Here is a 12492-nt window from a genome sequence, read left to right on the forward strand (position 1 = left end):
TCTTTTAGGGATCAACTGTCTCACTGATAGGAGGAGGATTTACACACACAAATCCTATTAACATTAATGAGCATTACCAGGATAAATCGCCCTGTAGTGATAAGTGAAAAGACCCTTCAGTCTACTAGGATTCAAGTTCTAATGATTAGGTGTCAAATGGTCCTAACAGTCATCATCACCAGAAAGAACAGACGTGGCAACTTGTATGGAAAGGGCACCTCACTGCAGCCCCACAACTAACCCGTGTTAATGGAAAGAAAAGTGGCCTTCGAAGTGTGACCTGGGATGTTAAGTGTTAAACCTCTTGCATTTTTAAAAGGCCATCATTAAAAAGGAGAATTCAAACATACCAAAGCACTTGTTTAAAAAAAAGTGTGAATACTTTATGAGCTCCAAGGTGCTTGAAGGATAATATAGCTACTTGTTTAAAAATTCAATTAACCTTATCTTTCTTAAACTTGATTTATTAATAATCTCACAGATAAATTGCCAGTTTTGAAATAGTGATGTTATCTTTTAAATGCATCCTGTCTGAGAAGCTTTAGAAACTACTTTGAATTGACAGAAATGTCACTCTAATTATTTGATCCAAGAACAAATTATAATTCAATGAATGATTTCAGCATGAAAAGAATATCAGCAGTCTTTTGTCTGTTATAAGTAAGCTGTTGGGTACTCCACCACAGTGAAAAGCATTTTGGGTTTTCATTCACCAAGTAAATATGAAAGATGTTTCAGATTCTCATACACTAAGTGAGATGTGAAAACAGTTTATAGGTAATGTATTGTAAAGTCATATCTCACGCCTCATAATGAGGTCTGATGTTGGCATCTAGAACAGTAAATCATATCCATGTATTATTTGATTGCCTTTCTCACAAACCTGGCACAGTTGGCAGATGCCTAGAAACAAGACCAAGTATATAGCTGGACAATTAACTAAGTGTTTGAATAACAGACTGCTATCAACAAATAAATCAGTTCCAAGACAATCTTTAATTTCTTGGCATATACAAAATATTAACATTAAAAAATAGGATACCAAACCTGAAAGGCATTAAAGACTTTATTGCCTCTGAAACCTTATTGTTACAGTGTGCAAATTATGAATAATTATGTATCCATGCTTGTTGAAATGTATATAAGAAAGTCAACCAAGAGTAGAGAGAGATTATTCAATACCAATATCAGTAAATAACTGATCTGTAAGAAAGTTGCTTTAAAGGATCACTACTATTTAGCAATCAAATTTCAACAAATTTTTTTTTTAGGTTTTTAGGACTTTAGACAAAGGACTGCCTTCTTCGGAACTATAGCTGTGGCAGAAGTTAATCCTCAGCATGGCCATTATTTTAGACAAAGGTCTACCAATCTCAGAAATCACTATTCTAGAAGTTAACCACTAACATGACCATTTTTCTATGAGCAGCTAGATATCATAGGAGGTGGGTCTATAACAGCTTTCCTATAGAAAAAAAAATATATATATGTTTTTCTGGGCAGGCATACCAAGTAGACAAAAATACAGTAGCAATATAGGGTTAGTAATCCATTTTAAAATTGATCAGTAAACTGAATGATATAATCATTTTTGATAAATAAGGAGCATGCATAACATAAACATTTAAAATACATGAATCAAATTTCTTTGATAATAGCAATTTTCAAAATTTAAAATTAGCTACTGAAATTTCTGCATCATGTACAGCATCTAAATTTCATTCACAGAACTTCAGGTTTATGGTTTTACAACAAAACTGACAACTTTTTCTTTAAAGCTATGAAAACAAATATCTGCAGTAATTAAGATAGCTGAAAAGATTGTTCTTAGAATAATTTCTATTACATTCTGAGGTGACAGGAAATAACTAAGTTCTCTATCAAGGATTTTTAACAGTTGTGTAATATCTTATCATCACTAATGAAATTCAGGAGCTTTTAAACATTTCAACAGTATAAATAACCTGGAAGAGAAATTCCGATGCTGGTTAATGGATGTATAGGGTACAGTATGGACTGTGCCATGAGACCACAGAATATCTCCTTCATTGTTCTACATATAAAGAGCTGTATGTAGTAAAGCTATCAAAATTTTTCTAGTTATTCTGGGTCTATTCTAATTGACTGTTTATGTAAGTGTGCATGCTGCATCAAGAGGCCTTAACTCTAAGACTATAGCAAAGTACAATATCTTATTGGGTGCAACTTATTGCAGCTGTCTTCAGACTCAATACTCTCACATAGTGGAAACTTTTATATTGCTGGTACTGCGGGGCAGGGCCAATACCCAGAGCTTATAGGTATGTATTGTGCCTTTAGCGCATGCCATAGTTGGGTTACAGGAAATATGATTTAAGATAGATCTGAATCCATATAACAAAGTTTATAAAGTGATTCTACTGTCCCTGAATTGTATAACATTATAAAAGGGGAAGAGAGGGATAGAAGAGATTAAAGAGAAAGGGGAGAGGCTATGCAATCGGGAGGGAGTTGCCTGAGAGCCTGGGAAAGTTTTCCTCTGGATTCAGCTGTATCTGCAGGGGGTTTGAAAGGTTCTCTCCATTTCTCATGAGTCTGCAACAAGACAGAGCTCGCTTATTTTAAGATCATCTCTGAAATCTGGAGAGGTCAGAGCCCTGCTGCACATTAAGTATGTGAGTAAGAACTATGTGCTTTCTAATATAGTCACGGCTCTCTGGCAATATAGGCCAGACTGCACAACAATAAACTTCTTCTGTATTTATTTAGTGAAATAAGTTAAGTCCATACTATTGCTCAAAAAAAGGTAAACCATCAGAGCTTGGCATTTGGAAAAATTTTAATATAGGCACTGTCACTGTAACTAGATTTGCTGCCTATGTACAGCCCTTATATTTTTATGTTAAGTGCATATTAGGGTTTATCAATTGTCATATTCTATTTAGAGTCCTTGGTGGTTTCAGGTTTACCTACTAGAAAAAGAATATGAAGAGTTTATAGAGTGTTTTCCTTAATAAGTTTCAAAACCACAATCCTACATTTTACTATGTTTGCTCGTCTGTAAGACTATAAAATACTAATTTAGGAAACAGATTTTTATTTTAAAGGCTTAGTGCAATAAAAAAACACTGTAATCTATGGTGTTGGGGGAGTTGACAGCAAGCAATTATTTGCTGCATAAGATTTTTGATATTTACCCCCAAGTCAACAGGGAAATTCTGAAACAACTTTTATTCCAGAAAAACCATTCTAAGGATGGCACTGTATTTATCTTCAAAGTCATCCTCCTACAGTAGGCAGGGTATTACTATTTCCACCTTACATGTGGAGAAACAGAGGCCCAGAAGTTAAACAATTTGCCTAATATCATCAGTAGCATAGCTAGGACTAAGTTAAGTCCATGCTCAATTAGGCTACTGCTCTAGGTACTCGACAAGACAAAATTTCCAAGTACCAATGAGCCTATTTGAATCTTTCGTTTCTTCAGTATTGAGCTTTCCTAGTGAGTTCAGGATTCACACACAAACATCACTACTAACATTAAAATAAAAAACACTAAGTAATGGACTCATGACTCATCTGCAAAAATATCTACTTTAATATTAGCATTTTGGTACTCCTCAAGATAGAAAACAAAACAAACCTCTATTACAGACATGGGCTCCTGCCTGGATCATGACATGAGTTTTTTCTCAACTACATTTACATAGGCTTTTATCATTTGTGTCACAATGCTCATACCCATAAAGAAAATATAACTCAAATAATCAAAGAAAATATATGAGCTGATTCTGAAGATGCGGGTTTCAAACAAAGATCTAAAGTGGCAAGCAAAAGCTGTCCTAACACCACAGAATTATTAACAATGCATAGGATTCAGTTCAGTAACTAGAGCTCTATTCCTGGGAATCAAACCATTTATACTTTTTATCTGCTAATTCCACAGGTTTGGTTTCTTAAAGCAGACAAGTCAATGTGCTTTACAATATTTTGTGGTCTTGGAAAGTCCTCTTTAAGGAAAATCTCCATTTGGATTTCTATGACCTACTTATCTTGGTAATTCTGCATGTCAACTGGCTGTTGCTTTGTAATATTTTTCAAACAGTTCTTCCATTAAGAAGACTGAGGCTAGGAGGATTTTCCAAGTGTGGTATCCAATTTGGTGTTTACCCATTACTCAGAGGGCTCTTCTGGGTTTCCTAGATTTGCACTTTCCTTGGGAGTCTCTGAGCTGGCCTCTGGGATGGCACTGGATTCCAAAGCCTCTGGTTGTAAACTGTCTCCTTCAAGGATAATGTCTTCAGGATTTGGTGGCGGTGGACAGAAATCTTCCTTGGGGCAGATTTGTTGGAAAAGTGCTTCCGCCTGGCCAGGGAAGAAAGGGCACAACAGTTTTTGAACATTAGTGTAAAATGTGTGTGCCTTTTTGGAATTATTTTAAATATAAAAAAATGAAATTTTCTTTAATTATAGAACTTGACCCAGCATACATGATCTTCTAAAAATATGCCTTCAGAATTCCATGACTTTTCTCTAATTCTATACATGCATTCAGGTTCACCCCCTTCAAGTATATGAGTACTTGATAAGATTTTTTTTCAAGTGCTCCGATAATTTCGATTTAAGGACATTCATTCTACATGTCAACAGAAATACAATTTCCCTTAACAGTCTTTATATATATAATTTCCTAATAGACCCTATTTGTGATATTTGCACAGTCTAATTGAGCATATACTAATTTGAACATGTTATTGTTCACATCAAGAAAATTCTGGAGTTCCCGTTGTGGCGCAATGGTTAACGAATCCAACTAGGAACCATGAGGTTGCGGGTTCCGTCCCTGCCCTTGCTCAGTGGGTTAACGATCCGGCGTTGCCGTGAGCTGGGTGTAGGTTGCAGACGCGGATTGGATCCTGTGTTGCTGTGGCTCTGGTGTAGGCCAGTGGCCACGGCTCCGATTCGACCCCTAGCCTGGGAACCTCCATATGCCGCGGGAGTGGCCCAAGAAATAGCAAAAAGACAAAAAAAAAAAAAAAAATTCTTCACTGTTTGCTCAACTATTTGCTTTTCTAATTTTCCTCCCCTGTACCTTAAGGGGAGGAAAGACCATGTGTCCAAGACCATGGCTCTGAGTAGACGGCCATGTGCAAATGCTGGCTGTGCCACTTGGCAGCGATGTGATTTGGAGAAATCTTACTCAGCTTGTGAATCTTGCTCTCCTTGGCTATGACAGAGTGTAAGGCTCTCTATATGGTAACTGTTATCATTGTTATTAATAATAAATTAAATGTTGAGGTTTAAGCTGAGCTTGGTCTGGCAGGGTAAGAGAATAAGGAAGTAAACGTGATCTAAATTAGCAATAACAAAACACACACAGGATAAGAAAGTAAATGTGGCAAGCAACATTGTTCTTCTATTCTAAAAATATTCCTACTTTAATTAATTAATTATGTTTGCTTTTTAGGGCTGCACCGGCGGCATATGGAGGTTCCCAGGCTAGGGGTCAAATCAGAGCTACAGCTGCTGGCCTACGCCACAGCCACAGCAATGTGGGATTCAAGCCACGTCTGTGACCTACACCATAGCTCACGGCAATGCCAGATCCTTAACCCACTGAGCGAGGCCAGGGATTGAACCTGCAACCTCATGGTTCCTAGTTGGATTCGTTTTCCCTGCGTCACGATGGGAACTCCCCTACTTTAAGGAGCTTACACTTTATCCTATTGGAACAGAGACTCTCTCATTATCTATTGTCTATGGCTACTTTTGCATTGCAATGGCAAAGTTGAGTAGTTACAATATATATTACAGGGGCTGCAAAATCGAAATTATTTACTATCTAGCCATCTATAGTTGGTAGACTTCTACATCAGGTGAATAAAACTGATATTCTTTGGGACTGGGTGAAGAGGTAGTAAACAGAAACTTTTGAGCTTTGATGTGGAGCTGAAAGAAGGGACAGGGAGAGAAAAACAGCTTCTTCCCCTCTTAAGTACATCTCAAGGGTATATTTTTGGACATGCCTTCTTATTATGGATATTTTGAAATTAAATATTTGAGATGCCTGCTTTGCTCTTCACCCTGGGGATTCACCAAACATCTTTGTTGGAGACATTTAGTCCCTAGAAGCAGGAAGACTGAGGTCAGACAGAGCCTCTACCCACACTTCAGTTCCTCTAATGGTCAATTCGGTCTTTTATCTCTACTTTGTCTGTCTATAGAAGCTCTCCTTCCTCTTCACTCATTGCATGCAATCACCAAATCCTATCAAATTTATCTCCTAGTTCTTGATTCCATCTCTTTTTTCCCTGGGGACAACTGCAATATCTCAGAACTGGACCTGTCATGTTGTCTCTAGGGTTCTCCCATGTAATTCACTCTTCCCTCAGAGGGGGTCAATGGAAAATAAAACTCTGTTTCTGCCACTTTCTGGCTTAAAACTCTTCAATGGCTCCCCTTTTCTAACAAGATACTTCAGGCCTACCTTCTCTGGTCTCATCATCATTTATTTCATCCCATCTCTGCCTGTCAGCCTTTGCCACACTAATACCTGCTTATTTGTACCTTCTTAAACATACCATGTTTATATCCTAGGCTGGTGCAAATGTTATAACAACTGGAATGTTTCTCATTTTTTATATTCTTCTCTATAAAGTTCTCTGACTCCTAGATAGAACTCATGGCTCCCTATAATACTTCTGTACTTTCAATATCATTCTCTTACTGCTTATACTGCACTTTAATGTGTCCTCACTGATGCCAATTTCCTACAGCCAGACTCCAGCCTTTCCCAAGTCTCTCCACTCTCCAACTGCTGGAACCTTTTAGGGTCAACTGCCACTTTCTGGAAGGTCTATGTCTAATGCCTCCTGGTAAGCTTCATTTCATTTGCCAACTAAGCCCCAGTTTGGAGAGTTGTTGTAAAGAGCTTAGTTCAGAGTACTTACTTGTCAACTTTTAATCTTCCTCATCCTTTTTAAGCTAGAAATTAGCCTAAATGGTAAAGACTTTCATGTGGTTAAAATAATTAAAAAGAGCTAATTATATTGTGACTCAGTTTCCTTATACCAGGAAGCACAGAGAGGAAATGCTGAGTTGTTTAGATGTTTCTATGTTTATTTAACACATAAGTACATAAAACAAATATTTTGTCAATCTAGCAGTTTAATGTATTTAGGATATATCTACATAAATGAGATGAAAGTAGTAGCACAGTATATTAGATGAATGTACAAGCATACAAGCACTGGGGTTCAATAGACTTTTGAGTTTAAATCTTGGGTCAAAATTTACCAGCTATGTGACCTTTGGACAGGCTATTTAGCCCCTTTGGGCCTTAATTTCCTCATCTGTAAAATGGGGACATCACAGATACTTACCTCATAGGGTTGTTGTGAGAAGCAAACAAGATTATATATATGAGATATTTAGAATAGTGTCTGGGACATAGAAAATGCTCAATGAATGAAAGCTTCAGAAAATATGACACCTAAAATTGCCTTCTCCTTCAATGGCTTGAGAAAGCAAACGCTACCGCACAATACAAGCAAGCTGATATTTGCTAGTCTTCAACTTATACATTATGTACTAAAAGTCATTAAACAAACTGCTGATCTGTCCATACAAACAATGTTCTAAATGGTGGTTAGATTGCCAGCCCAGCCTACATCAGCCAATTTAATCCATTTTCTATCTGAAGTATAATACAGAGTACAGTACTATTTAACAATTCCTGTTCCCACAGTAGTAGTGGCAACTCCTAGGCAATGGGGGTTCCTGAAGGAGGAGTGAGCTATCACTGTCTTGGGAATAGGGGACTACAGACCAGTCTGTTCATCAGTATATGAGGGTAAATGAAACACTCTCCTTTTTGAACAAATATCATATATCAGGTTCAGAAAAAAAGTGAAGTGGAGTTCCCTGGTGGCTCAGTAGTTTAAGGATTTGGTCTTGTCACTGCTGTGGCACTTGGCCGAGGATCTTCTGCACGCTGCGAGTGCAGCCAAAGGAAAAAAGAAAAATAAGGTGTTCCCAGACATGGCCCAGTGGAAAAGATTCCGACTAGGAACCATGAGGTTGCAGGTTCGATCCCTGGCCTTGCTCACTGGGCTATGGGTCTGGCATTGTCGTGAACTGTGGTGTAGGTCGAAGACATGGCTCAGATCTGGTGTTGCTGTATACGTGACGTAGGCCAGCAGCTGTAGCTCCGATTGCACCCCTAGGCTGGGAACCTCCATATGCCTTGGGTGCGGGCCTAAAAAGCAAAATGAAAAAGAAAAAGAAAAAAAGGAAAAAACCTGTAATAACATAAACTACAAAATCTAGTAAGTCACAGCAAGAATCACATGATTAATAGGGAATGTCTTGGTTTTTTCCTGCATACAACTTTAACTTACGAGTATTAAACACTGATAACTTAATATTTTTAGTATGTCTTCAAATCATAAATAGCTCCACATAAACACAGGGAGACTAGTCTATATTATTCAATGCCTATACATTTACAAATAAGACAAGCAGTTAAATGAAGCATTTGATTTGTTAAAAAAAAGAAAAAAAGTTCCCTTTGTGGCTCAGCCATTAACAAACCTGACTAGTATCCATGAGGATGAGGGTTCCATTCCTAGCCTTGCTTAGTGGGTTAAGGATCTGGTGTTGCCATGACCTGTAGTGTAGGTCACAGACACAGCTTGGATCCCGCATCGCTGTGGCTGTGGCGTAAGCTGGCAGCTGTAGCTATGATTCATCCCCTAGCCTGGGAGTTTCCATGTGCCTCAGATGCAGCCTTAAAAAGCAAAACAAAAAACCAAAAAGCCAAAAAAACAAAAAAACATGCCGGTGCTTATGTTTTCTACATAGGCAAAGCTTAGGTGGTGTTCTAAGGGCTTTTGTAGACAATTTGGAAAAGAGAAGTCATCAATTAGTGTTTGAGATAAACACAGCATGATATATAGATTACAATTAGAACACAGTTTATCTGAAGGAACAGGCTATTTGTAAATACTATTATTGATGCCCTTTAAATTAGGCATTATAGTATTTCTCCCCAAACGGATGTGAAGCTAGAAGCTATATAGCAAATATAAAACTACTTATAACAAATAGCATATAATAATTAGCATCCAAACTAGCATTATTACTCTTTTCTTTCTTTCTTTTTTTTTTTTTTTTTTTTTTTTTTTTTTTTTTGTCTTTTTGCCTTTTCTAAGGCCACTCCTGTGGCATATGGAGGTTCCCAGGCTAGGGGTCCAATCGGAGCTGTAGCCACCGGCCTACACCACAGCCACGGCAACGTGGGATCCGAGCCGCATCTGCAACGTACACCACAGCTCACGGCAATGCTGGATCCCCAACCCACTGAGCAAGGCCAGGGATCGAACCCACAACCTCATGGTTCCTAGTCAGATTCATTAACCACTGCGCCACGACGGGAACTCCTATTACTCTTTTCTACTGTGATAACACTATATTCCTCAAGTCTTCTTGAGGAATCTTGGGAAACAAATTATCTCATGATATAATTATCCTTTAATTATAATCTTCTAGCTTGCAGTTTAGATCACATTAGTACTTGTACAATAAGCCTTATTTAAAAGGCCTTACGTTTTGGTTAAAAAAAATTAATGTTCACATAGGAATAAAGATGACCTAAGTTACCTGGTGGATAACTTGGTAATTTCTGCTTAGGAAAAAGTAGAACATCAAAGCAAAAGTGACTTGGCCATTTTAAGCCATAAATGGAGAACTTGAACCATCCTGGGTTCCTATTAAACTAATGTAATGAATGAGAGATATGACTTTTCTGTTATTGTGTGTTATCAGTGGCTAAATAATTATCCTGGATCACCATTAGACCTCAAAGATGAGATGTAAAGAATCTGGCAAACAAAAAAACAAAACAAAACAAATTGGAAATGCATGGGTCATGGCCTTGCTGCTATGACTAAAATTAGATTAAAAGCTCAATGAGGTCTTTTGTTCCCATAAGATTGCTTGGCACTAGTGGGAACAAAATTTCCATCTGTGGTCTTAGAACAATGTTAAATTATCCATTTACTGATTCAATAGACAGATGTGCCAACTATACCAGTGAAAAGTTTAGACTTATGCCTCAAAAAAATGGTAATTTCATCTGTCTCTTCCTGCCAAGTGCAGAAAAGTGCATTTGGACATGCATATGAATTTTCAGCATAGTGGAATCATAGTTCACTTTTGGCATCTTGTGTCACCTGCCCTGACACTTCTTCATAGCCTCTTGCCCAGGAGTGCTGTCACAAAATTCCACCATGATTTAACATACTCTTTTGCAGCTATTATTTTGGGGACACTGGCTTGTGTCAAAACATTAAAGGAGTCATTTTAAGTGTGAAAACCTGTAAGTCACATGTTCTTTTCTAAGATAAGAATGTGCCTTAAAAATGTGTCATTTTAAAAATACATTTTGTATGTCTTACTGGTTCCATCCCTTCTGAAATGACTCCGGTTTAAAGAGGATAGAAGTTTGTGTACTTCAAAATACACTGATAGGCCACCATTTAAATTAGAAGCAGTGTTTCTTTAAAACACTGGCATTAATAGGACTGCCAGCTCCAGGCAGGACCCCCTGCAGCCCAGAAAAGCTGCAACAAGCTTGGACGCGTCGGGAAAAGATCTCAGATGGTCTTTCTGAGTCTGGCTGCCCTGGGGAGGAGCCTCTTGGGTTTCCAGCGGCCCTGCTACCCGCACAAGCCCCCAGGGGGTGCCGAGACCTAGTGGATCAGCTGCACAGGACTGCCAGCTCCAGGCAGGACCCCCTGCATCCCAGAAAACCTGCAACAGGCCTGGCCGAGTCGGGAAAAGATCTCAGACGGTCTTTCTGAGTCGGGCTGCCCTGGGGAGGGGATTCTTGGATTTTCAGAGGCCCTGCTAGCCACCCAAGACCTCAGGGGGTGCTGCACTCCCACGGAATAGCTGCTCAGCACCACCAGCCCCCTGGAGGAGCCCCTGCAGCCCAGAAAAGCTGCAGCAAGCTTGGCCAGACTGTGAAAAGATCCGCCTACATTCTCAGGCCATCCTTCTGAGTTGGGCTGCCCTAGGGAAGAGCCTCCTGGGTTCTCAGTGACCCAGATAGCTGCTACAGCCCCCAGGGGGTGCTGCACTCCTGAGGAACAGCTGCCCAACACCGCCAACCCCCTGCAAGAACCCCACAGCCTAAAAACACCAGAGCAAGCTCTGCATGACCAAGTGAAATCTGCTACCATCGTGGTGTGGACCTCCCAGTCCTGTCTGCCCTCAGGAAGTCCTCCTTTGCTTCAAAGAAACACTGTTAGCCCCATCAACACTCCAGAAAAGCCACACTGCCTCAAAAGACATTGAGCAACAATGCCAGCCCTCAGGAAATATTCCACGGCAGTGACAAGGCAAACAATGCCTGGTCACGGAGAGTACAACTCCCTCAGGAGAAAGAAAACAACAAGCAAGATGAAGAAGCTGAGAAACCACCCCCAGTCAAACCAACAGGAGAACTCACCTAAAACAGTCAACAATGAAACAGATCTCTACAGTCTGACAGACCTGGAGTTCAAAAGAGAAATAGTAAAAATACTGAAGGAATTAAGAGAAGATATGAATAGTAATGCAGACACCCTCAGAAAGGAACTGGAAAATATAAGGAGGAGCCAAGAAAAACTAGAACATTCATTTGCAGAGATGCAAACTGAACTAAGGGCAGTAAAAACCAGAATGAATAATGCAGAAGAACGAATCAGTGATATGGAAGATAGAATAATGGACATCACCCAATCCGGTCAACAGACAGAAAACCGAATCAAAAAACTGGAAAGCAATATAAGAGACCTATGGGATAATATAAAGTGGGCCAATCTACACATACTAGGAATTCCAGAAGGAGTACAAAAAATAAGGGGATGAAAATATATTTGAAGGAATTATCGATGGAAACTTCCCAAATCTAAAGGATACTGGGTTCAAGATACAAGAAGCACAGAGGGCCCTAAACAAACTGAACCCAAACAGATCCACACCAAGACACATGATAAAAAAAATGGCAAAAGTTAGTGATAAAGAGAGGATCCTAAAGGCAGCAAGAGAAAAACTGAGTGTTACCTACAAGGGGAACCCCCATAAGATTAGCAGCTGATTTCTCTACAGAAAAACTACAGGACAGGAGGGAATGGCAAGAGACATTTACAGTGCTCAAAGGAAAAAATATGCAACCTAGAATACTCTATCTAGCAAGAATATCATTTAAAATAGAAGGGGAAATAAAAATTTTTTTCCAACAAACAAAAACTTAAAGAATACAGCCACACAAAACCCAGGTTAAAGGAAATATTGAAAGGGCTTCTCTAAACCAAAAAGAAAGGAAGGAAAGGGAAGAAAAAAGAAAAGAAAAAAAAAAAGAAGAAGAAGAAGAGGAAGACCTAGGACTGAGGAAATCGCAATCAGAGAGCAGTCACTCAAATAAGCCAGCATACAGATTTAATCATGAACATGCTTCAAACAAAATAA

The 12492-nt window shown here is 38.9% G+C and overlaps 1 protein-coding gene across 5 annotated transcripts in view; it reads right to left on the reverse strand.

Annotated features, from left to right (window-relative positions):
- Positions 978-12492, reverse strand: part of CHM (CHM, Rab escort protein 1) — a 192403-nt gene continuing 180888 nt past the window's right edge. For 4 of the 5 annotated variants that reach the window (XR_002340851.1, XM_021080640.1, XM_003135219.6 and 1 more), the window contains one exon: positions 978-4344. Coding sequence is in view for 4 of the 5 variants with exons in the window: in XM_003135219.6 (XP_003135267.4) it covers positions 4153-4344 (192 nt within the window). In the remaining variant the exon portion in view is untranslated. The remainder of the gene's footprint in view (positions 4345-12492) is intronic. The other variant, XM_021080639.1, reaches the window with a different exon arrangement.

Source organism: Sus scrofa, chromosome X, assembly GCF_000003025.6.
Source record: "Sus scrofa isolate TJ Tabasco breed Duroc chromosome X, Sscrofa11.1, whole genome shotgun sequence".
Taxonomy (NCBI): Eukaryota; Metazoa; Chordata; class Mammalia; order Artiodactyla; family Suidae; genus Sus; species Sus scrofa.